At 36.6% G+C, this 27,264-nt stretch overlaps 1 protein-coding gene across 1 annotated transcript in view; it reads right to left on the bottom strand.

The window, feature by feature from the left end:
- GLRB (glycine receptor beta) overlaps window positions 1–25,877 on the bottom strand; it is a 91,520-nt gene extending 65,643 nt beyond the window's left edge. The window contains exons 1-2 of the mRNA XM_058721064.1: window positions 25,573–25,877; window positions 23,823–23,972 (exon numbers count right to left, since the gene is read on the bottom strand). Of these exons, the coding sequence (XP_058577047.1) occupies window positions 23,823–23,944 (122 nt within the window). The 5' untranslated portion in view covers window positions 23,945–23,972; window positions 25,573–25,877. The remainder of the gene's footprint in view (window positions 1–23,822; window positions 23,973–25,572) is intronic.
- Window positions 25,878–27,264: the final 1,387 nt, after the last annotated feature.

Genomic DNA, 27,264 nt, shown 5'->3' on the forward strand with positions numbered 1-27,264 from the left:
ATTAACTGGATATGCCTATTTTAAAAATGAGTCTTGACCCTACCCTACATCATATACAAGAGTTAAACTGACATGGATTACACAGTTAAATGTGAAACATAAAACAATAAAGCTCTCAGAAAAAAAAAAAAATAGATTATCTTCATGACCTTGGGCTAAAGACTTAAAAAACCATCAAAGCATTAACAATAGCTAATAAATCAGAGCTTATTCAAAATAAGTACTTCAATTCATCAAAAGACACCATTGAAAAAGTGAAAATGCATAACAAAGATTGGAGAAGAGATCTGTAGTACATGTACTGACAAAGAATCCTATCTAGAATGCATGAAGAACTACATACCGATAAGAAAAAGAAAACAAAATTTTTTTTAAGTGGGAAAACACTTGAAACAACACTTTGCAAAAGAGATAGCTAGAAGTCCAATATATGAAAAGGTGCTCAATGAGATTAATCATCAGGGAAATACAAATTAAAATTACACTGTGGTATCATTATACCTACACGAGATGGCTAAAATTCAAGAGATTGCTAATAATATCAACTTTGGACATGAATGTGGAGTGGCTGGAACCCTCATACATTAATGATGGAGAATAACTGGAAAACTGTCCACATCTCCTAAAGTTCAATATTCATATACCCTATGATACACAAATTTCATTCTTAGGTGTATGCTTATGTCTACCCAAATGCATGTATAAAAATGTCCATAACACTTTTAATGAACCCAAATAATAATGACCCTAAACTGGAAGCATTATGAATATTCATCAATAGTAGTGATAGTAATATTCGAACTTTACCTGAACTCCTGGAACACTGAGATGTTAAGAAATACGTCCATCATTCCCAGCATTCTGGGAAGCACTTTACCTCAAAGAGTTTGTCCCCATGTGACCTAAGTAAGACTCACGGTTAACCCCTTGTTTATCTATGACAAGACCAGAAACTCTCTAAACTCCCCTTTTTTTGTCTACTGAATGAGTACCTGAACTGTTTGTCACCACTGACCAATCTGAATCGGAGACCTGGCAACTTCACCTGACCAAACGTGGCTTAGGCTTCTCTCCTCCCACGAGTTCCTCAGTTCTCTCTAGCCCCTAAGATTAAAAGCAATCACTTGGAACGCAGAACGAAACCTCCTTCATGGACTCCTCCAAGAACTGGCTCGCAGCAAAGAAAAACTGTCCAATTTTGCCACCTGCTCACTGCAGTCTTCAACAACTGGCTCCTTCTGGCCACATTCACTCCTATAAAAGAGAAGTTCCTTCTGCCTGACCTTTCAGATGCTTATCGGTCTTAAAGTCAGAGTATCCCTCTATTGCAACAATCCTTTCCAATTAAATCTTGCCTAAGTACGGATTTGTTTTCCATTTGACATAAAGTGGACAAATATACTGCAGTATATTCAAGACAATTAAATACAACATAGCAATGAGGAAGAAACAGCTATTGCTATACCAACAACATGGGTGAAATCTCACAGATATGATGTTGAGTGAAGTGATTTTCCAGGATTATTATCCCTGTTCACAGATGAGCTAACTGAGGCAGAGAGGCTAATTATTCTAGAAAATCCTTTCTTCGTAAAAGACCTGTTTTCAATATTAGACAATTTAAGTAAAGAGCTTAGAATAGTACGTTATACATCGTGTTATGTATCAATTCACAGTAACCTATTTTGTATTATAAGCAAAGCAAAAGGAATCTGTTACAAAATAAGACAACCCAGTCAGAAAAAAAAAAAAAAAATGGAGTCCAAAGCAAGTGAAATTTATCAGTATTGTGGTCTGGTTTAAGCGAATAGGTAGAATATTCTGATTTCTTGCATATATGCATACTGTAAATTCAGGCATCTTATTTTCCAAAACGATATTCTAATTTTACTGCTCTCTAGAAAATTATGGTACTGGGCTAGTGAAAGGAAGTAGTTTTCTTACTACCACAAACCAAAATTTAAAAACAGGACATTAAGTCAAGAGAAGTCAGAGCAGAAATCAGGAATTGAAATAAAATATTAAGCTTCAACATCCTTTAGAGTACAGAGCTCCAAGAGCACTGCAGAGCCTTTGGAGAAAGGGGCTTTTGCTACTGTCCGGAAACCCAATGAGCTGAGTGAACTGCTTGCTGAAAAGCCACCACAGTTGATTCTGTTTCTGCTGTAACTGCTCTTTGCAACTTCTCTTTGCAGCATTTCTAAGGTGTAAGATTACTTGTGATATAGAGATAAGAAAACTATCTCTTTTGAATTGTATTTTCATTCAAATATCCGCAGGCACACATGTCTGAACAATGATAAGTGTCCCCAACAAAAATCCCATGACAAGATACAAAGGCAACAAGTATGAATGTCATTAGGTGAGATGAACTACTTCCTTGCAGTATGTGGTTGCATCCGGATAATGAAAGATAAGCCTTTTTTTGTCCTTATCAACCACTGTTTGGAAACGAATGTGACTCTTTATTGAATGAGCTAGAATCTGGAGGACTCAATTATAAAAAAAATAAAAAAATAAAATTCTGTTTTCTCCCCAACATCCATCCAAACCTGGATGTGAGCTAGCATTCCACTGCACTTGAAGGAAATCTCCAACAGGTTTCATAATATTTTCAGTCATTCTCTGATAATAAAAAGTCTCCACCGGCACTTTCAGTCCCACTAAAATTGTCACTTTTATATTTCAGATGCCCAGTCCCTGGTAATGATAAAAATTCAGAGCTTGATTCAGAAATGACAACACCTCCCTCTCCTCCTCAAGTCTCCCTCAGAAAGGGGCTGCAGGCATGAGTAGGTTTTGTTCTGTCTTCCTGCCTTGTTAGTTTACAGCATTTTTGTGGGTTTCTCAAAATCCTCTCTTCGAGAACCTCAAAGTTCAATCACCATGAAATGGCTATGGCTTATTTTCAGCTGGCAACTCAGGATTGCAACCTTCACCCCAGGTATTCTGCAGTCCACACCTCACAGGCACACTACTGGGGTTCCATCATCTTCCCAGCCCCTTTTGGACGAATTTCCTTTCTTTGTTTTGTTATTTTTTTTCTTTTTTAGTTTATTTATTTATTTTGAGAGAGAGAGAGAGGGAGCGAGCAAGCACGCAGGGGTAGGGCAGAGAGAAAGAGAATCCCAAGCAGGCTCCACACTGCCAGTCCAGAGCCCGATGTGGGGCTTGAACTCACAAACCATGAGATCATGACCTGAGCTGAAATCAAGAGTCAGACACTTAACCAACTGAGCCACCCAGGCTCCCCATATTTCCTTTGTTTTAAACATCAAACCGGCACTTTCTTACTTACTTTGCTCTCACCCTGTCACTGTCTACTCCTATTCTCTCTCATGTGACCAACATCGGAGTCATAGTGACTGCCCAAGTATTCTTTTTCCTGACACACAGAAAGCAAATCTCCATGTCATGGTAGCCCTCTTCTCTCTGTTCTACAGCCTCTAGCCAATACCTGCAGCCATAACTGATGACTTCTCCAGTGTGAGTCAGATACCAGTCTACTATGAACCCCCCAAACTACAGGGGACAGACATGGTTCCGCCTCTCAGTAGCATTGAGAATAAGGAAAAACATTTTCCTCCCAATTCCACGGCAGGGAGTATGGAAAAGGTCACTGGGCTCCAAAGAATTTTCTCCAAAGTATTTCTATATGCTGTCTTCAATCTTAACCCTTTAAGGCCATTGAGGTAGATGCTGAGTAAAGGTCACAAAGCCAGTTTTCAGCACCTTTTTTGCATGACTGCATAAGAGGTCTCTTTCTTCACTTTGGTATGTGGGGGTTCGTGGCACCTATTGTTTTGTTCTTGGCCTTTGGAGCCTCAGCCAAAAACTGAGTCAGGAAGAATGCTATTCCAACTTCCTGATATACTAAGCTAACTTTTAACTGCTCTTAGTGGTCCTTTCTAACAGAAAATGTAGGTAATTATAGATTATTTATATAATTAATGAAGTAAATATTAATATTTACTTAACATTAAATAGAAGTACTTAAAATGTTCCTTAATATCAAATAATCAATTATCATTTCTATATTTTGGATTCTGGCAGAATGTAACATAAGGATAAAAGACTTTCCAATACAGAAGGTGAATTAATACAGATAGGCAGACTTTTTGAAGTAGAAATTTAAGAATTTTCACATGAGCTAAGATTTAAGAATTATGAACATTATCAACTAGAATTTTTATAACTTGGCTTTCTAATTAAATAAAAGTTCTTTGCCCTAATTAATAGTTGAATCAACAACTGGTCATTTCTAAAGGAAGAATTTTAAAAAAATAAAGACATTTATCTCAAAAATATTCCTGTTCAGGTGGGTTTTTCTCTAAAGTTTCACACACTATTGAAAGGTAATTTGTGCACTATGGCTTAGAAATGGAACTTCAAAGGCAAACAAGCAAGTACATATATGGAAAGAAAACAATCTAAAGCTCTGTACGCTAATCTTCTGCAACCCATAGAGAGAGAACAATGAACCATAAGCAGTTATCTACTGCATGGCACAGGGGTATCAGTTAATTAAAACCTGCACAGGTTGTACAGATCCTGTAGGGTAATACAAAGGAGACTTAACAGAAATAGAGTTGATGTTCTGCTATTTATCCAAAGATCTTATTTTGGTATCTGTGTCCTAGTGCAGAATAAGTGGCAAGGTTATCAGGTGCAATATGTTGATACCAGATTAAGTCCCTTTTATATTTTCCAATGTGATATGATTTTTTAACCAAAACAACTGCTTATCTAATTTTCCTCTATCATTGTGAACCTCATACAAAAGCTGGAAAAAGAGATAAAAAAGCTACTGAAGGTTACATTTTCCACTTCTCTGTGTTTCTGCCATTGTGAAATCACTCCAGCAACTGCCTCCTCTCTCCTGCATCATAAACGTTCTCTCTCTACCAGAACCTTTCCACCACCTTACAAATATGCTTTATTATCCCCCATCTGTAAAAACCTTTCTCTTGACCCTGCATCCCCTCTGACTACAGCTTATTACTAATGTGCTTTTTTACATCAAAATTCCTCAGAAGAATTTTAATACTTGCAGCCCCCATTTCTTCCCTTAATGTCCTTTAAATCCAATGTAGCAAGATTTTGTAACCATCTATAGAAACAAGTCTTATTAAGGTCAATGATGTTGTCAAATACAATGACCAATTCTCAGTGTTCGCCTTCTTGATCTAACCACAATACTTGACATTGTTGATCATTACCACCTCCCTTAAAAGATTTTCTTGGCTTGAGTTCTAAGTAAAAAGACATGACCTTAATTCCAATCTTACTTCACTAGCTGCTCCTTTCCATTCTCCTTTGCCTGTTCTTCCTCATTTCTTCAACTTCATCCCCAGTCATTTCTCAGATGTTTTTACCTTCCTAAGTACTCAGTTTCTAAGAGACCTCATTCATTTCATTAATTTACAACTCGCAAATTTATACCTCCAGACTACACCATTTCCCAGAATTTCTGATGCTATATTCAACAGCTTATTGGACATTTCTCCATTGAAGTCTAATGAAAACCTCAAAATTAAGACAACCAAGACCAAATTCTTGATTTCCCCTCACCTCTGATCTACTCCTAATGTAGTCTTTAATAGACCTCTCAGTATATTAAAACAAACAAACAAACAAACAAACACCTTCATGCTTTCTGTTCTCAGGCCCAAAACATGGGAATCACCCTTACAATGACCTACAAGTTTTCTGACTCTTCCCATCATTCACTCTGCTCTTGGTCTCCATACCATCATTTAAATACATAAAGCCTGCTTCAGGACTTTGATATTTGGTGTCCTTTTCCTTGAATCATTGTTCCCCTAGAGATCTCCATGGCTTTCATCTTTACTTCAGCTCCCTATTAAAATCTTACCTTACCAGAAAGATATTTTTGACCAGCATGTATAAAATAGGTACCCCCACCCCTTAATTATCCTACTCTAATTTTCCCCATAGGCGTGATCACCATCTGCCATATTATTTTTTTTAATGTTTATTTGTTTTTGAGAGAGACAGAGTATGAGTGGGGGAGAGGCAGAGAGAGACAGGGAGACACAGAATTCAAAGCAGACTCCAGGCTCTGAGCTGTCATCACAGAGTCTGACGCGGGACTTGAACTCGTGAAGTGCGAGATCATGACCTGAGCCGAAGTCAGACACTCAACCAACTGAGCCACCCAGGTGCCCCTCACCACCTGCCATATTAAAAATTCATGTCTACATATCCATGTTGTCTCCCACTAGTACCAAACTTTCTGAGGGCAAGAACTTTGTTTTGTTCACAGCTATAGCCCAAGCACCTAGATCAGGGCCTGGTACATATTAAATGCTCAATAAAGGGTAACTGAATAAACTAAATGATTCACTTTTAAAACAGTAGACGGTATATCAGTTAAGTGTCAGAAAGAGATTGTTTGCTCTAAGTTGAAAATTTGCATTAAGAATTGTGAAATCTCAGAGCACCTGGGTGGCTCAGTTGTTGAGGTGTTTGACTCTTGATTTTGGCTCAGCTCATGATCTCATAACCTGGGATTGAGCCTGGCATCAGGCTCCGCGCTGGCAGACAGAGCCTGCGTGCAATTCTCTCTCTCCCTCTCCTGTCCTTCTACCTCTCTCAAAATAATCTTAAAAAAAAAAAAAAAAAAAAAAGAATTTTGAAATCCCAGAATATAATCATATAATGTACTCAAAATTGTAATGACTGTGCCTTCTTTTTAAAGCTACCTATAAGACCACTCTTTTCATTTCCATTGATAAGACAGAATTGACTATACCTACCTAATTTTTATAAGCAAGAAGATGCACATTTCCAGAAGTAACTTACAGGAGTCCATCTTTATTATGGATACTTTAACTGTAGCTCCAAATGTCTATTTTACCTTTTTTCATATAATTCTTATTCTAGACAACCCAATCTATATTAGTACTATCAAAGTTTTAATTCCTGCTGCATTGCCAAATGCATTAGTCCAAAATTTTGAATATTTTGAATCAAAGAAACACATCTAAACTTTAAAAAATGAATTATATTTTTGGTAATTAATTACAAACAGTGCTTCTATGAACATTCTTGTACATCTTTTCGTACACATATGTACACATTCCCACTGAGTATATACCTAGGAACAGATTAGCTGGGTGATAGAGAATATGAATTTCAGGTCTTGGATGCTGCTAAATGAGTCACCAAGTCTTGTACAGTCCATACTTTCATCAGCAGTACATGAGACTTGTAGCTCACATTCTCACTAACACTTGGTATTTTCTTTTTTCTTTTCCTTTCTTTTCCTTTTTTTTTTTTTTTACTTTTAGCCATTCTAGTGGATGTGTAATAGCATGCCATTGTCATTTTAATCTGCATTTCCTTAATGACCAATGAATATGCTTATTGACCTCTTGGCTATAGTCTTTTGGTCATTTTCAATTAGGTTGCCTGCCTTTTCCTTAATGATTTTCAAAAGCATTTTTTTTTTTATGTTCTCAATAAAAGTCTTTATTGGTGTGTGTGTCTGTGTATTTGGAAACAACCCAAATGCCTTCACAGGAGAATAAAGTGTAGGGATTCATATGACAGAATACAATGCAGCAATGACAGTAACAACTACTGTGACATTTAACACTGTTGATGAATCTCACAGATAAAACAAAACAAAAAAAAAGCCACTCATTAAAGATATTTACTGGATTATTCCATTTATATGCAGCTGAAAAATAGGCAAATTTAACATACTGTATGGTAATCTTAAAAAAGGCAGTGAGTAATTGGAAGAAGAATGAAGTGGCTTCTCAAGTTTGAGTCACGTTCTATTTCTAGATCTGAGTGCTGGTTCCATGGTTAAATGTGAAAGCTAATTAAGTAGCACACTTATGATTAGTGCATTTCTATATATGCATATTAGACTTCAAAGCGTCAAAACAATACACACAACAACAACTTTTGTGTTTAAATATATGTGCATGTATGTGTACACCCACATGGACAGACACACACACGTACATACATACATGCACGCGCACACACACACATGAAAAGAGAGAGAAACAGAGAGATTGCATAAAGCAATTAAAAGGTGATTCTGGAATTATTGGTAAGTTAAAACTAAAATTCTCTAATATTCTATATGAAAGGGGATAAATACACGCATCCAAATTTGTTATAGTCACTAAAAGATAATTCCCTTTTGTATCTCTCAAGAACTGGACTATTGCTTTTTATCCCCTGAAAGCAGAGTCGAGGAGAACTGTGTGTTTTACACTTAATTTCCTTTGTAGTTATGCCTTTGTAGATCTTATTGTATGAGTACAGGCAGTATGAAAAAAAGAGTGCACAGATACTGTTTCCCGACAATAGTAGCTTAGAATGACTTCTTATTTACAAAACTCTATTGGTAACTAACATCCAAATTGAACACCATTAATCAAATGAATGACTATTTTTTATATGGTGGAACCCACATCAATGAACAGGAAGATTGTAAGACTGTGTCCTCAGAAACTGACATTCTGTAATTTAGATAAAACATCAATGAGTTTTAAATCTCAGTAAAATCCCACAAGCAAACCTAATGTGTTACTTGAAAGTGGTAAAAACATACAAAGGGTAAGTGAATTCAAGGCAAAGAAAAATGAGTTCTCATTGGTGGAAATAACATCTAGATAAATACAAACTGGAAAGAAGGCTCATAAAAAAAATTGCACTGAGAATCAGAAGACCTAAATTTTACTTCCAGCTCCTAGCCTGTGGTGTGCCTTAAGAAAGCCATTTCCTCCTGTGACCTCAGCTTTCTTATCTTCCAGATAAACGGAATGGACTATGATGCTATATGACCAAAAAAAGAAAAAAAAAAGTCCTAAAATACCCACGTGGATTAGATAACAAGAATACTACTAAATTTATGACCTTAAGACAGCTATATAAACATGCTCCACAGCACAAACTTTTCACATGTAAAGGGAGAAGGATGCTGCCTCCTATATAGATTCATTGTATTAAAAAGGGTCATAGGTCAAGTACATGGCACCTGCCCTCACGTTGAGTGTGCCACATACGTTGTATTCACCCAAATCTTAGCATTCTGAATCTATGAAAAAGCTATGTCTAATAAAGTTACTCAGATATTTTCTCCATGATTAGTTTTCCTGCCTATAATAATTAGCTTAAGTAATGATAGAAGAATGAGAAGAATAATATGAAATACATAAAATTCCTTTGAACCTTTAAAAAGGTTTCAATAATACACAAATATAGGTAATCCACTTTGTAGAACTTTTACAGTTCAGAAAATATTTTCATATACAATTTCAAATTATACTATCAGAGAAGCTCTGTGAAATAGGTAGAGATAATTATTTCCAATTTACAGATAAGAAAATTGAGGACTGGAGAGGCAAAACAATTGCTTATTCAAGGTCACAAATGTATTAATCTGTTCTAGAACAGAACCACGGTCTTCAGACTCAGGACAACATTGTTTCCACATGTTAAAATCCCAAATAATCTGTTCTCCCCAAACTGTGAGAAATTCATAAATCTTACTGCTAATTCTTTCATTTTACAGATCAGGGTTATTAAAATGAAAAGTGACTTATCTGAGAACACACCACGAGTTAGTAACAGAGCAGAGCCCAATTCTTCTCCAGAATTTCAATCTAATTCTTCTTCCTCTTTATTAATTCAACTAATTTCACTTTAAATTTGGCATTAATTTCAATCATTTAATTGCACATAGAATAGGGCTTTCGTAGAGTAGGTAGGTGGCTTTTGAGGTGGGGCTGGAGGAGGAGGAGGCAGGTAACCGGTAAAAAAGGAGAGGACAAAGACAAAGTCAAGGCAGTGGTTGCAGTATGCACAACAGCACACAAAGGGACGTTTGTCAGTGACAAGTTAAGTACGCCAAGAGCATGCTAGAGGTGTGGAATAGAAGTGAAAAGAGAAAGGGTCAGCCATAGTCAGAGAAATAAATGATGGGATATACACTGAGCATCACTGATCTGCTGACACTATAAAACAGTAGTTTTCAAGGTGCAGTCCACAAATACCTGAAGGTACCCAAGACCTTTTCTGGTGGTCCATGGAGTCAAAATTACTTTCATAAAAATAATAATTTTAAAAATATTATTTGCTTTGTTTCACTATACTGACATTTACACCGATGCCACAAAAGCAACGGTGGATAAACTGCGGTGCGCAAATCAAGAAAGTAATACTTATAAGTATTAACAGTCCTTTACTTTTGCATGTTAGCAGTAAATAAATAAATAGTTTTAAAAACAGTGTTCCTAAGTAATATTCTTAAAGAAGCACTAAAATGCTAATTTTATTGAATTTTGAAATTTAAATCCACATTGTCTTAATATTCCGTGTGAACAAAATGGGAAGTACCCACACAGAACATCGAACTATGCTAACAGGTCCAAAGAAAAGCAATTGGGTCACTGATGTTCTAGCCAAAGCAGACACTTCTTATGGAACACCATTTTCATGGAACAACACAGAAAAACTATGGTAATTTAGTCTTAGTTACTTAGCAAACAATTTTTCAAAAGTGAATCAAGAGAGCTTGTTAACTTTGAGAAAAACTGCAAAGAGCATAGTATTTGCTGCCAATAATAAATTGTAAATTTTCACACAAAAATTGGAATTTTAGACAAGGTAATACTCACCATCACGAGCTTCAATACTTTCCAATACTTAACAGACTTTCCAGTGAGATTGGAAGTGACATTAGATAGATGTGATTTTTTGATATTGTATAATGAAATGTGTCAACATTTGCAAAACCCAGCAAGCCAATATTTTCCTCATGGCCAATGGAGAATGTTATAAAATTATGTTACAGTCATTCACTGTAACTATAGTTAACAATATTATGCTGTATATTTGAAAGTTGCTGAAAGAGTAAATCTTAAAAATTCTCATCACAAGAAAAACAAAATTGTATAACTATGTGCTGGATATTAACTAAACTTACTGTGGTGAGCATTTCACCTTACTTACATATGTCAAATCATTATGTTGTACACCTCGGACTAACACAGTGTTATAGGCCAGTTACATCTCAATGAAAATAGAAAAAAAACCAGAAATCAAATTGTTCCAAAAACAATTTAAGACGCTAAAAAAATGTGAACAGTAATAAAACTAAGAAAGTGTAAAAAAAAAAAAGGGGGGGGGAACCAATAGATTTTCGTACAACAGAGAACAAAATGTTCACTGATCTGATTTCAGAATTAACACCGCAATTAACTTTTAAGAAATTATCACTTGTTAACTTTTGGCATGGCATTAGAAAAGAATATTCACAGCTATGAAAAGGCTATTAAAATAATCTTCCCTTTTCTAATTACATGTCTGTGTGAAGTCATACTTTTTTTACCTACTCCAATCAAAACAATATACCACAAAGCCAAAATGAGAATCTGGCTCTCTTCCATTAAGCCAGCAGGAAAGAGATATGCAACAATGTAAAACAACAGCCACTCCTCCCACTAGTTTTGTTTGTTTTTGAAAATATAGTTACTTTTCATAAAAATTAAGTTGCTTATGTTAAGATGTAATAAGTATAGTTAAGTGATTTAATTAATATTTTAAAAATTTGTCTCAATTTATAAGACAGTATCAGTACATATAACTCACACAAACTAAAGCTCTGTGTGGCCTTCACAATGCTTCAGATTGCAAAGGGGTGCTAAGACCAACAGTTGGAGAGCCACTGCTGTGCAGTATGAACTAAAGTGGAGAAGGCAGGCTGGAGTTCACGCAACTAGGTAAGCAATTTCAATAAAAGATTCGAGATGAGATGATGAGAAAATGACCAAGACCATAATAGCAGGGATGGGGAGAAGCAGCCAGATATACGAGTCATTTCTAAACAGGAAACAATAGGGTAAGTAACTGATGAGATGATCAGGGAGAAGCTCATGGAAGAAAGATGCTTCTGCCATTTTTCATGAAAGGCTGAGTACAAAGTTGAGAAATGCAGATGGTAGAGTCGGCTTGCTACATGAACTCTGAGGTCCAGTAGGAAGGTGACAATAATTATGGGGGGGCGGCTCCGTCGGTTAAGCGGCCAACTTCGGCTCAGGTCACGATCTCGCGGTCCGTGAGTTCAAGCCCCGCGTCGGGCTCTGTGCTGACCGCTCGGAGCCTGGAGCCTGTTTCCGATTCTGTGTCTCCCTCTCTCTCTGCCCCTCCCCCGTTCATGTTCTGTCTCTCTCTGTCTCAGAAATAAAAAAAAAAAAAAAAAAATTAGAAAAAAATTAAAAAGAATTAAAAAAAAAAAAGAAAAGAATTATGGGGAACCCACAGGAGTAGTTACACCTAGAGATAAAGTTGTGTGGATAACCACAGATACAAGTAGAAATTACTCAGGAAAAAAACTGATGAGTAAGAAGCTAAAAGGACCAAGAATGAATACCTGGCAAAACCCAGTATTTCAGGATACACTAAAAAGGAATAGCTAGTGAAAGTGGCTAATCAGTTAAATCAGGAAAAAAGTTCCAAGAGTGAGTCAAGTGCTAGTAGCCAAAAGATGGATGCTTAGGGTAGGAGACTGAGTCAGGATGTAGAAGACAATCATTAGTCCTTATCAAGTCATAGAAGGACTCAAAAGTCAATAGACTTGCTTAAAAAGAATAAAATATCTTTACCAAAAAGTACAATGGTAACAGGAGTTGATATTAACAGAGGAGTGAACATTAAGAATATTAAGTAGTACACATTGTTTCATTTCTTACCACAATAATGTATGGCTTTCATAATTCCAAGAAATTCAAGGAGAGGAAAGGAAAGAAATAATGAATAGCCCAGAGAAAGTATAGACCATTGTAGGCTATTAATTTAAGATACATGGTAGTGAACAGAGGGAAAAAACAAAGTTAATGAAATAGGAATATAAAAACTACACTAGGAAGGAAAAAACAAAAACAAAAATAAAAACTATACAGTAGGGGCACCTGGGTGGCTCAGTCAGTTAAGCATCTGACTCTTGGTTTCAGCCCAGGTCATGATCTCATGGTTTGTGGGATCAAGCCCCAAGTTGGGCTCTGCACTGATAGCATGGAGCCTGTTTGGGATTCTCTCTCTACCTCTCTCTCTGCAGCTCCCTAGCTTGCACTCTCTCTCTCAAAATAAATAAACTTAAAAAAAAAAAAAAACAACTGCATATATATATATATATTTTTTTTTTCAGTTGAGAGACAATTTAGTATATTTGTAAGCCCTTAGGGGGGGAAAAAAAAAAGCCAAAGAAAGAAAAGCAAATTGAAAACTCAGGAGAGCAGAGGTAAGGCAATAGAGGTAGGTCTCAGAAGAGAGTAGAGGAGATAGGACAAAAGGAAGTCCCTTTTCCTGTTATGTCAGATGGAAAGGAGAAAAGAAAGGATAGTATAGGTAGCTTTAGAGTGAAGATAGGCACTGGGAGAGTTTCCACCCAATTACTTCTATTTGTTTGTCTTTGAAATAAACTAAGACTGTATGCTAAGACTCAAAGGGGTAGGCTCAAGGATAAAACAATTATTAGAGAGAGAGAAAAACAGAGACACTAAGAGCCAAGTAAAAGGATTATTGGAAACATTGTGAAGACTCAGCCAAGACTAGATCACCACACAAAATAAATCAGTACAGATTCTGAATAACTGAAAGCATCTACATCTGAAGAATTAAGCCAAAAATATCATAGTCAAATGAATACAAAATTCTGGGCGATATTGAAAAGTGTTGTAGTAAGAATTTGGATCATTTTGTCAGTCATGCCCATGGTGTAATGGAGAGCTAAATATTGATGCAAAAGGGCACTCATTACTCATCTACTCATTAATACATTGGTATTTTCTATGAGGTTATTCCCAGGAATCATGGTAGTAAACTTCCCTGAACAGTCATGAATCCATACTATTGTTCTCCTAAAAGAGGACCAATAAAGGTCAGATGTTTCAAGTTAACCGACATATTCTATTAGTGATTTAATCAGTGTTTTGCTGTTATTCCCATCAGAGCTCTAGAAATATTATTTCATATTTACATCATGTCTCAGAGGAGCTATTTGTATGTACATAAATTTGAATAATTTGCCTCATGAATTCTAAGCGTAAATTTCCATAAAATGTCTACAGTAAAAGAAATCCTTTATAAAAGGTTCTCTGCTTTATGGAACACAGCAGTGTTCTGTCTCTTTCAGGTAGTAACACAATGAGAATAGAGAAGATCTCTGCAAATATACTCTGTGCTTTACCATATTACTGTATCTCCAAAAGAAAAAAATAGGCACATTTCTGTAAGTCAAATTCCTTAGCGTATAAAAATTGGTATGCTAATAATGCAAACAATTCACTTTCTACATACATTAATCTACTTTGGAATACAATGAAATACATACATTTTAATAAGTGAACTCTGAAATTTAGCTCCCTTTGTAATTAACTTAGTCAAGAAACAGAATTTTGTGTATTCTTTTTCTGTTGGTAGGTTTGGCTGGTTTTTAATCTGAAAGCGAAAGAGGATCAAAACAAAAGGAGTTAACCCTGAATATAAAGGTACCAAAAGAATGATAAATAAAACTTAAGTCATAAAAGATACAATTGTCATAAATGAATGATGGATGAGTGAAATTGGGAGACTACTGAAATCAAACTTTTCCCTATACAAATGAGTAGAGACCCCCCAAATTAGTGACTTATTCAAAGTCATAAAACCAATCAGCAACAGTTTTAACTGAGATACAGGAGTGTTCTTTCTCCCATATTACAATGCCTTGACCATCATGATTTAGCAGACATACAAAGGGAACTTTAAAGGTGTTACCTTTAATCCCAGTCCCAGTCAGCCACTGACCCATCAAAAGACTGATTTATATTATTTCTGTATAGTCAGTCACCCATTTTATTCCATTTGACTTGGCAGGCATAGTGGGGCTCTTATGCAAAGAATTGAAGTAGACAGAATATAAAATTGTGTATGTGTGTGTATACTATGTGTGTGTGTGTATACACACACACACACACACACACACACACCTTCACATATATACTAAGTATATGTGTGTATATGTATGTATATACATTAAACTTTCACATTCTGCCTACTTTGAGATACTTTGCATAAGATTCTCATTATGCATGCTAAATAAAAGTGTGTCTGTGTATACATTTGTTATATATGGTTAGAGTTAACATATTGTGTTAACTATAAATTGTAAACACTTGAGATATATGTATATATACATATTAGATGAGGGGTGTGTGTGTGTGTGTGTATGCATATATTTGTTAGAGTTAATACTATATATGGTTCAACAAGAAAATAAAAGATACCATATAAAGAGTATTATTATTAAATATAATCAAATATCAAAACATGCAGTATGAACAAAAAAGACTCAAGAAGAGGGAGTTAACATTAATTCTAGTCATAGACTCATGAAATCTTGGGGATGAGAACAACTTTTAAATACTGTAATTTCCCAGTGAGGCTTGATTTGGGTAGTATCTCTACCCAAGCCACATTTTATTAGCAACAAAGAACTACCCAAAGAAATCCATTTTCTCTTTGGACAGTTCTATCATATCCTTTAAAAGTGAACTTGTCTTCCTCTATGTTTCTCTTTGATCTCGGTTCTATAAGTCGACATCATGCAAAAGAAGTCTAGTTCATCTTGTGTAATAACTCCTCAAATAGCAGGTAACTACTCTTCTATTCTTCAAGGAAAACAACTCACAGTACAACCACCAAACAACAGACTTTCATGTTCCTGCAAATCCTGATCATGATTCCTTAACAAATTCCCATGAAATTCTAACCATCACAAATGATGGCAACCAGAATTTATACCCACCATGATAGTAATACTTTTTTCTTTCTAAAAATAGTATTTCTATCAATGTCCAAGACTAAGTATTAAATAGCCATCACATGCTATCAATTTATATTAACCTTATTCTCAACTGAAACTTCTAATTATTTTTAAAAACTTCATAAGGTAAGGTAATACTTGAGGTGAATCATGAAGGACGACTGAGACCTGCATAGATTAACCAAGGTGTTGTCATTCTAAACATAAACATGTCTAAGCATAAACAATGGCAAGAGTAGTTTAGGAGCAAGGGCAGATCAACCTTTCTAACACTAGAGGGTAGTTTCACATAAAGTTTGGGATGCAAATTAGAGAGGCCCTTGAAAATCAAAGTAAAGAGTTTGCACTAGGATCCTTCAGGCAAAAAGAAGACATTGTGGGTCTTGAACATAATATTAACAAGATGAAAATGGAAACAATATATAAGACCAATAATAATGACCAGAGAAAAAATAGGGCAAATAATTAGAAAACTATTGAGGAAAAAAGTTCAAAATGATGGTAAGTGGAGATGCAACGAACATGACAGATAGAGGAAATCATTCTAAGAGAAAGAAAGACAGGTTCCATTTAAGTTTCATGCCTGAGTAGCTAGAGTAATGAGGATGCCAGTTTCAAAACCTAGGAAATTATTTGGAAAGGGAAGATCATTAATTCACCTGATGGCAAAACAACAGCATGCCAGTAAGCTGGGATTGTTTAACAGGTAGTAAAAAAAATGCATAACTAAACATTAGTGACATATTCAAGCTAGATGTGTTATGGTAATAATACAGACAATTTTCAATTGTATTCATTACAGAAATTACCCACACCCTTTTGCAATCAGCTTTTCATCTTTTGGCCAACACATTTATCTTGAATGTTTCCATCAGGAAGAAACTAGAACTAAACTAAAATCGATCCACTCTATTATAACCAATAGTAGGTAAGAAAATCAGAATAGGAAGAAAATAGCTAATATTATACTTAGACAACATGTAATAGCTTTGATTATTCAGTACATCTACCCTTCTACCACATAAAACTGATATATACAAATGCTATCATTAAATGGTCAAATCTCTAAGAGACAAAAAAATTTCTCATAACATACCAAATGCTTTTACACATATAGTTGTTTTGTTTTGTTTTGTTTTTAGTTTGTGAACAAATTAATATAGAGAAGCCACATCGTTTTCCATTATACACACAGAACCAAATTCCTTTGTCATGATTTTAAAAGTAGAGTACCAACAGTTTGGAGGAAAAAAGATGGGACTCATTTATGCTAACATGACTACACACTAATATAAATAACAGCAGCCCTCATCTAGTATCAATCAAGGGTATATTATTAAGTCTCCCCATATTTCAGATACAAGTATGGGCCAAAAGTGGGAGAAAGGAAATTTTAAATTTAAGTTATAAACATATTAGTGCACTTAGTGTAAACTATTATATACTTGAAATTCAAACAGTCCTCAACAAATGGTAGAAGATTCCCTAGGCTCAGTGATGGCAAAAATGCAGCATGTGCCAAAAGGTTACAGCCTGGCCAAATTCAGTATTTAAAAGTGTCATTATGTCTGCTGATAGCACAAACAGAAGTGACAAGTAATGTTTTTTGTTGAGATAATTCTATTTTGTTTTGGTTTATTCAATCAAAAATTCTGAAAGTATACTATATATGTTCTGGTTTCATATATAATGCACATATAAATATAAACATATACCACCTTCTTAAAAATTACGGCAGGTATGACTAGATCACTTAAATCTGCAATCCCTCAATCATTATTTGAGAACAGTAGCTTGACATATTTCTTCCTATTGGTTTAGATCAGAAAGGAGAAATATTTTCTGGGCTTGAAAGACATACTTTAAAAGTATGATCGTTCATGAAATTCCAAGAAGAGATTCTACCACCGAAGGCTTTTAAATCCTTATTATTAACACAAGACCAAGATATATTTATTTTATATGGGTGGGCTTTCCAAGACAATGCACCAAAAATAAAGGCAGATCTGTTTAAATCTGCACTGAAACAAAATTTTCAAATGATTCTATCTCATTCTATTGGATAATAGTAAGGCTGTAGTCAAATACAATATATAAAATCAAAGAATCTTAAAAATATGACAAATTAAACTGACCTTAAATATCACTATCTGGTCTAACCACCTACCCAATGTTCAAATTTTCTATAAAATATATCTGCCAAATAATTACCCTTCATGCCGAGTGCCTCCAGTTACTACTTATTTTAACTATTGGTGCCAAGCAGCAAAATCTACTTTCTCATCCACATCAGAGTTTTTCAATGATTTGAAAACAACTTTCAAATACCTCAGTTTCTTCAGTTCTTCCTGGTATGACATGATTTTAATTATTTCAATTGTTACTGCAATATTGATTAGCACAATGCAGAAATCTCTGTAAATCTTGCTTCAAATAGTATCATTCTACTAATATACTTAACATAAAATTGGTAAAATAGAAATACTAATTTCTTTAAGTAATGATATATACTCATTTGTATCATATATATTATATACATGTAATGCATGTGTATATATATATATATATATATATATATATATATATATATATATATAACATAGTATCTCATTTTTTCTTTCAAATGTTTTCTACCATATTTTCCCCATCCTATCCTTGCACAGGTGATTTCTTGACAAAAGTGCAATTTATACTTCCATCTTTTTTAGATTCAGCCCATCACTTTAACCCTTCAACATCACAGTGGATCCTAATTCTGTCTCAGATATTCACTATATGTTCCCAAATCACATGATCCTCAGTTTGGGTGTTTCCTCTGTATAGTCTTATTTTAGTCACTGAAAAAAATGTTAAACTTGATAAGGCCAAAATTTCACAAGGAAACATCATCCATGTTGGAGATGTTCCACTAATTACCCAGTTGTTAACTCATCTAGTTGTCCCTATATTGAGACTATATTTCTAAACATGGTCCATAGGGACTTATATAAGTTCCTTTCAAGTATCTTAACAAAACCCAGATATAATGACTTATAAGAGCCAAAGATCTTTAGGTTTTTATTCATTCTTTAAACAAATTTTTATTGTATGTATATATTCTGTGATCTCTGATGACTGAGTCAATAAGACACTGCTCTCTAGGAGCTTACAATCTAGTGGGGAAAGCAGGCAATTACAACTCAAGATTACCAAACAGTATTGGAATAAACATGATAGGCAGTTGGGGAACTATGGAGGCACAGAGTGTCATTATCTAGATCAAATGATCAGATTAGGGAAGGTTTCCCAAGGTTTGAGATCATTATGGAACAGTCAGATTAAAATTCGGTTATATGGGTGTGATGCTCTTCAGAGCGAGGTCTGGGCCAGACATACAGACTTAGGTGTATTAAAAAGAAAACCACAGGCCCAAAATAGTGTCACTTAAGCTAGGTCACCAAATATAGACCTAATACCTAACCCAACTACATTTCAACATCCCCTAAAAATGTAGTTTTAACTAGTCAGTCAGGAATGTTCTGATCAGCATCAATGAGGAATCTGTCACATGTGCCCTCCCCATTCCCCAAAAGATGAGATAATGCATCTAGTAAGATCCCCTCCCTCTAAGGGAATGTAGCCTTGCCTGAAATAATCCTTTTTTTGTTAAATAACTTCTTGCCACACTCTCCTTCCTGTAAAAACCTTCCATGTTGTATAACTCCTCAGAGCATCTCTGTACTTGCTAGATGGAATGCTGCCTGATTCATGATCTGCTACTAAACCAATTAGATGTTCAAATTTACTTGGTTGAATTTTGTTTTCTAAGAAGAGTCAACAGTGAATAAGTGATAGTTACAGCCATGGATTTAGACAAGACCACTGAGGCAGGAGTTAACTAAAGAAAAAGCATTGGCATTTCAGGTAAAGGAAAGAACACTTCTAGAGGTGTGAAAGAGCAAGTGTGTATGAGATCTGACTCATATGTGTTGAGGTGGGAGGGGGACGGGGATAGCAAGATATTGCTGGAGATGCCTGGGTGGCTTAGTCGGTGGAGCATCCAACACTTGATTTCAGCTCAAGTCATGATCCCTGGGTTGTGGGACAGAGGCCTGTGTGGGGCTTCCTGCAGTGTGTGGAGCCTACTTGAGATTCTCTTCCTTTGTCTCTCTCTCTCTCTCTCTCCGCCTACCCTCTTCCACATGTACGTGCTCTCTCTGTGTAAAAAAATAAAAGTGGTGTCAAATGGCTATTCAAAAAAAAAAAAAAAGAAGAAGTAAAGAAAGATATTGCTAGAGGTGTCGGAGGCCAGCTTAGCAAGAGCTTTGAGTATGAAGCCAAGAAATGAGAACCTGATATAGAAAGCTATGGAGGCGCTTAAGAGGCTCTAAGCATTGGAACTACTTGAGTAGACTGAAGATTCAGAAAACACACTCCAGTAAAATATGAATTGATGGAGGAAGACAAGAAGCAGAGAGACTAATAAAAAGTTCACCAAAACAGGTGGAGAAGAGTAATTAAAGTAGTGTGTCCACAGGGGAGTGAAAATGAAGGACATATTCCAGAGCTGATAAAGACTCTGAACTGAGAAGTCTTGGAGTCTACTCAATTTGAGCCGCTAAGGTAGAAAGAGAACGTCTAAGGTGATCCCCAGTACTTCCGTTAGCAAAAGAGGTAGTGGTATCATTTGCTGGAAAAATGAACACGGTATTAGGAGTGGTGGGGAGGATTTCTGAACTCAGGTTTTATCATGTTGAGTTGAGCCCGAGGTCAAAATAAGTATAGCCACATAAAAATATTGGAGTTATGGGTAAGGCATTCTTCAAAGAAGTCTGAAATGGACACAGAGATTTAGGAATACAGTGAATAAATGGTAGTTACAGCCATAGATTTGGACAGAATCTCTCAGGCCGACTGTATAGACAACCAGAAGAAAGACCAAGGAATGAAGGTTAATGTCAAATTCAAACTGGAAAATAAAAAGCTCACTGTGTCCAAGGACTTAATCAAAATTATCTTCTCATTTGCAGTTTATTTCTTATATTTTAAAATATATTAAATTTCTAAAATGTTTGAAAGGAGATTTATCAGATAGCTTGTCAATGTCATATGGCTGTTTCACTTACACATCAAAAAACAACAGCATAAATTTATGTTACAGCATCTCAAAAACATGTGAATTAAAAAAAAAAAAAAATAGTAAAAGAGCCAGGAAAAGCTTATGATACAATTTAAGCTCAACATCAAAACTGAACCCTAGAATGTTAAGGACCCCAAGTCTTTTATTTCTTCTACATTTTAAAACCTTTTTCTTCCTATATACAGTCTTGGTTGGGGGAAGGATATTATCACAACAGTGAAACAGAAAATTTGTGCTTGTGTTTGCTACACTCATACATTAACTGCCTATGTCTATACAACTCCAATGCCTCAACTCTACTAAAAAAAATTTAAATAAAAAAATCACTAAGGCTTCCCCATATTAAAGATATTATGATGTGATCTGAACCTTTCTTTTTTTTTTTTAAATTTTTTTTTTAACGTTTATTTATTTTTGAGACAGAGAGAGACAGAGCATGAACAGGGGAGGGTCAGAGATAGAGGGAGACACAGAATCCGAAACAGGCTCCAGGCTCTGCGCGGTCAGCACAGAGCCCGACATGGGGCTCGAACCCACGGACAGCGAGATCATGACCTGAGATGAAGTCAGCTGCCCAACCGACTGAGCCACCCAGGCACCCCTGAACCTAATTTTCATAATCTCAAATATTCCTCTTAGTCAAAATGTTTTATACATTTTCAACTTATATAAGATGGGCTAACTGGATCATCCTCTAGATACAAATGATCTGCATATTCTTTCACAGCACATTATTAAAGCTGAGGTTGTTAATCTGGATGTTCAAAGAAATTTAATATAATGGATCCAAACATAGCCAGAGAAAACTCTAGTCTTCTGAAGTTCATTGAATTCAGTGATAATAAGTCAAAATTCTTAATAAAATGCTCAAACAAAAAATATGTAAATCTTATTCTTCAAGGCACACTTACTTTTTAATAAGTCAGATTTTTGGCAGCATCACCATGGCAACTGTTAATAATGCTTTAGCTAGTCTCATAATTATAAAAAAATAAAATACTAAAAAGTTTAAAATTGTGTTAGAAAATTTCAAAGATAAAACTTCAATTAATTACCAACATGTCTAAAATACTGTGATATGGGCTTACCAAGTGTATGTTGGGCCTTCTGCTTGAAGATATTCATATTAATCAGAACAGAACCTTTAGGGTTTCACTCTTAATTAACCTACTAGATTTAACTTTAAAAATCTGTCTTAAGTATAGACACTTAAATATATAGCCATTTTATATATAAGACAATTTAACAGCATAATTCTGAAAAGGGATAAAATGTCCTCTAAAGAACTCATGTAAGATACATGGTAGTTCTCAGGCTTGGTGTTGGCATCTTCAGAACTCTCTTAACTCATGACAGTTGATGGGGGAGGCAGAAGGAAGAGGAAAAGAGCCCTGTGAACTTCCACATATAGAGAAACCTGACTGATTGAAGTTGGCTTGATTCCACACACGGGATGACCATGACTGTGAAGACATATGCAACAGTTTGTACCAATATGCCAACAATCATCAAATAAATGGTTAATACAAAGAATATCTAAAACATGAGAATGTGTCCTTCCACTTGGGAGGAGTAAGGCCTGCCAATGTCCAGTTCCCTAAAATGCTTATCTCCTGGTTGTGACACCAAAGCTCTTGACATTGAAGAACAGTGATAGTTGCAGATGGCAATTATTCCTGAACCTGCTCCATCAGATACCTCATACCCAGTTGGGCAAATGGCCAAGGAGGGACACATGAGTAGAATTCAGGGCCATCCTATTACACACCCAGAAATCTGGTCCTGACATCAGACTGTGCAGCACTGAAATAAGCAGCAGGACTATTAAATCTGAAAACCAGCAGATACTTCTAAATGGGGAAATTTATTTAATTCTAGACTTTGATGTGGATCATGATACTGTCTCCAGACTTTTAGTCTCACATACTCATATAAATACCCATTCCAAAAAACAATTTTAATAGCCTTTCTTTATAAAATAAACTTCCTAAAATGTACCTTAACATCTCTTACAAAGTATCTACAAACTATAATAGTCTACCTTTAAATCATGTTGATCCTGAAACTACCCATGATCAACATGGCATTTAAAAAATCTTAATTCAAAACTGACCTATAACAACAAATTAACTTTTATTTCAGACCACCACATATATTATTACCTAAAAACACATTATATTGGTGTAAGTCATTTGCTTACACACTGTTCAATTTCTCTAACCATTAGGTACTATTTGCTGTTATTCACCAGCAATATTAACCCTTCCTATAAAAAAAAAAAAAAAGAGTCCAATCCACAAAAGGAGGAGTGGGTGATTTGGATTTGTTTTCCTGTTTTTTTGAGAAATAACCTAATCTCCTAATCTAAGTCCTTTGCAGAAAAGTACTGAAATAGAAAACTGATCTACCATGTGAATTTTCTTCTTCCATGTATCAATATAAACTAAACACACCTTAAAATCCTACTTTAGCTATCTAATTTTTAAATTAATATTCATTTTTAGGAATATTTTTTAAAATCATCTTTTTGAACTGGTATTTGCTCAAAACACAGAATTCCAGTATCTAATTATGGTTGCATATTTAGGGTTGAAAGAAATAGTAATGCTTTTTTCTAATTTTATAAAAGATGTATAGAAATCATATAATCCCAGAACATGAACAAAACTTTATAAAACTTTACCTTAAACACTAGGAAATAGCTATCACATGTTAAACCTCTCTTGTGAAACCAATGGGTACATATTCTAATATGAAAAGTTTTGCTGATATGTGTTTTAATAAACCACCTTACTTTGATAAAAAATGCAATAACATTTCTCCACATAAGAATATAAGACATGAAGAACGTACGATGGGCATAGATACTGCTTCTTTTTCCCCTTCCCTTTCTTTGAAGACTTCTCTTTAGAATAAGCTTCTTCAACCCACAAGGAAATTAAAATAAAAAAGGCAATCGCCAATAAAAACTTCATCTTGAAAGTTAAATTTCAGGAGATCAATCTACAAGAAAGAACAAGAAAATGTTTACATTAAATGATAACAACAGGACTCTACAGAGTAGACCATGACTACCCAATGGCCAAGGGCATTTATATGTGAAAGTTTCATTGTTCAAACCTAAGTGGTAAGCCTTCATTATACATTTGTGATGTTTAGTAGTAAAAGTTAAATAGTGATTCACAGAAATATAATCCCAATGTTTAGAAAGCTACCTGGAAGGATGTTTTTAATACAGTGTTAAAAGGTTATCTTCTTCTTGTACATTGGATTCTTTATTTCCTTTTTAAATTTCTATATCGTTTGAATTTTGCATGTACATTTTTTTTCAAAAATAATAAAACTATTCTAAAGGAAAAGATAATTCTAAATATTAAAGAACTGATAGAGATAAAAAATTAGTACCAAAAGTTTCACACTTCATATTCATTGTTTTTTACTTATATGCATTAAATTTGCAAGTTACATTTTACTCAAAATAGGCTCATATTGATTTAAGTTAGCTTGTTGGCTTTCCCACTTTCATGTTACTAACATTTATCATCAAGATTATTTTCGACTCCACAAATTCTGTAACATTGTATGAAAAAAACAGCAAGTGTGGTCAGACCCTTCCAAATAATCTCAGTCCTATTTTAATAACATTCTCTATGCTCAAATGAGAATTATATTCTTGCCGGTCCAATGCATTAACAAAAGCGAGAGAAAGAGAGAAAGAAAAAAAACTTTAAGCATCTAGTGACACTGGAATATTTAAGCCTCTTTTGCAGTCCTTCATTTCCAAACCATAAATTGTTTCCCCATCATTGTTTTCTGCAGACTAAGAGATCTATCATAATCCTCAACACTAACTTAATTCCTATCTCACCTGTATAATTCTCCTTCTCCAATGTCATAACTTGCATCTCCCTTTCTCCCAGGAACTCTCATTTTCTCCCATTTATCCTTTACAGCCCCTGAGGGAAGCCAGAAGGGCTTCTTCCCTGGTTCTCTCTACTGAGGACAACAGAGGGGGCTTATCAGGCCATGAGCAACAACAGAAGGCTCTCCTCTGTCAACTTCCAGCATTGGACGCTCCCTTCCCCATCCTACGGTGGCATCTGCTTCCAGACACCTTCGCCCACAGCAGCAGGTACTTCTCCCACCTTCACATTCTTCCCCGGGAAATCAGGAGGGCCATCCTTAACGGGCTGAAGGGTCGACAGAAATCCAACCCTACGCTGTCTTCACCTCCAACCTTTCAAAGGGGACAACTGCAATGACTGAAGGAGCTTCGCAAACAAAACAACGCAAGGAGCCCTCCCCGCAAATCCTGCGTTCCCCCAACGTCCCCCCCAGTTCTCTGCATCCCTCCTTCCGGAGCGTATCCGCGGACGCCACCGCATCCGTGACCCGGCTGCCGGGCGCCCCGTGCCCCTCTCCCCGCGCAGGGCAGCGCTCACCTCCTCCCCCTGCACGCCGCAGTGCTCCCCGCGCCTCCCAGGCTTGACCCGGTCTCTCCGCAGAGCATTTATTCCGGTCCCCAGACCACCGCCGCCGCCCACTCCCCGTCCTCTCTGCCCCCCACCCCTACCCCCAGCCGAGTGGAGCCCCTGACTCTTACCCGAGGCGCCCCCGCCCGCAGCCGCCAGGCGAGGACGCGGCGGCGCGGGGCCCAGACGGCGGTGGCTTCTGGGGGTGCGGCGGGCGCAAAGCGGGGGCAGCTGCGTCCCCGCCGCCCGCGCCACCTCCGAGCTCGGCTGACGCGCCTGCTCGGGCCGCCGAGCCTGCGCCGTGCGTGGCGCGCCGCTGCCGGGGCGTCCGCAGCCGCGCTCGGGGACGCTGCGGGTCGCGGGCCGCGCTGCCGTGAGCCGGGGCGGCTGGCCCGCGGGACAGCCGGCTGGCGCGACGGCGGGCCGGCGGGCCGGGAGGAGGGAGAAGGTGTTCCGACCGAGCGTGGAAGGACGTCACAGCACCTTCCCCTCCAGGCCCTGGAGGGGGTTCTGTGAAATGTAGTCCCCCTGCAGGGGACTAGAAACGACGGGCGCGGGGTGGGAGGTGGGGGGTGGGGGGTGGGGGGTGGGGTGGGGGGGTGAGGACCAGTTTGGGGACAGAAGGAGACAGACCTTTCAAGGAGCTGAAATCGTTTAGGGTCAACTTTTGATCACAAAACAGGAAAACAACAAATGATCTTGGATAAAGCAGATGAACACAGCTTCTGTAATTTCATCATCAGACTCTTGGCATCTGACTTAATCCCTTGAGTTTTACCAACTATTTCTAACAACTTGACCTTTCTAAGCAAGCTTAAATTGGTCGAAATTACTAACACCATATAATCTTTCAGGTAATGCTATTTTAACATTTGTTACATAATTAGCGTGTGTCTAGAACTTTACAATTTCAAAACCCTATCCCTGCATTATATCATTCATTCCTGGGCAAGTTTTATGTCGTCATTCCCGTTTTGCGGATGATGAAAGTGAAGCTCAAATGTATTAAGGAATTTGCTTAATGTTGAATGGAATTTACCAGCAACTCAAAGTCTGATTTTTACATTTGAGTCAAAGATGATCTCCGTCTTCTGGTAGCAAAGTGTTGGTTGTCGCTTTTTAGGAAGCAGCCTTTTATTTGACTATGCACCTTCAGGTAACAGACAAAACTTTCCTATTACTGCTTGACTGTATGCCTAACTGACTTTTTTATGAACAAAGCATTGTCCCAGATGAGCACCATTTAGTACTGTATATTGGGGCCTACAGATGTATCCACTAATAAATATTTCAAACCAGATGATATGAGCAGAAGGGGACATTTTCCATACCTAACCCTGTTTTATAAGCTTCACAAGATGTTCTGCTGCCTAAGGTTAGCATCTGATCATTATTTTACTTAAAGAACTGTTCTATTGGGAGCCTCCAAATTGGATCAGAATAGGACTTTGGGATTTTACAAGTATATAAAGGAGAATTGCATTGACCATGTAAGTTTTATAAGATGCAAGTTTTGGAGAATATGTGATGTAAGGAATTGAAGGGGAACAGAATTTGCTACCCCAAGATATATTTCTTTGGGATAAGGATTACTTTGAGCTGATCATTTTTAAGATACAACAGACATAGGAGAAAGGTCCGAAAACTGAGCAGAAGTTACCCTTTTGTAAAAAACATTTCACTTGTAGAGGGGAAGTCTCCATTTGTAAGGGTGTGTCTTTCTCTCTCTCTCTCTCTCTCTCTCTCTGTCTCTGTCTCTGTCTCTGTCTCTTTCTCTCTCCACCAGGGTGAGGAGGTGACTAAATCTCTAGAAAGTTTTATCA

This window comes from Neofelis nebulosa, chromosome 3 (assembly GCF_028018385.1).
Source record: "Neofelis nebulosa isolate mNeoNeb1 chromosome 3, mNeoNeb1.pri, whole genome shotgun sequence".
Classification (NCBI taxonomy): Eukaryota; Metazoa; Chordata; class Mammalia; order Carnivora; family Felidae; genus Neofelis; species Neofelis nebulosa.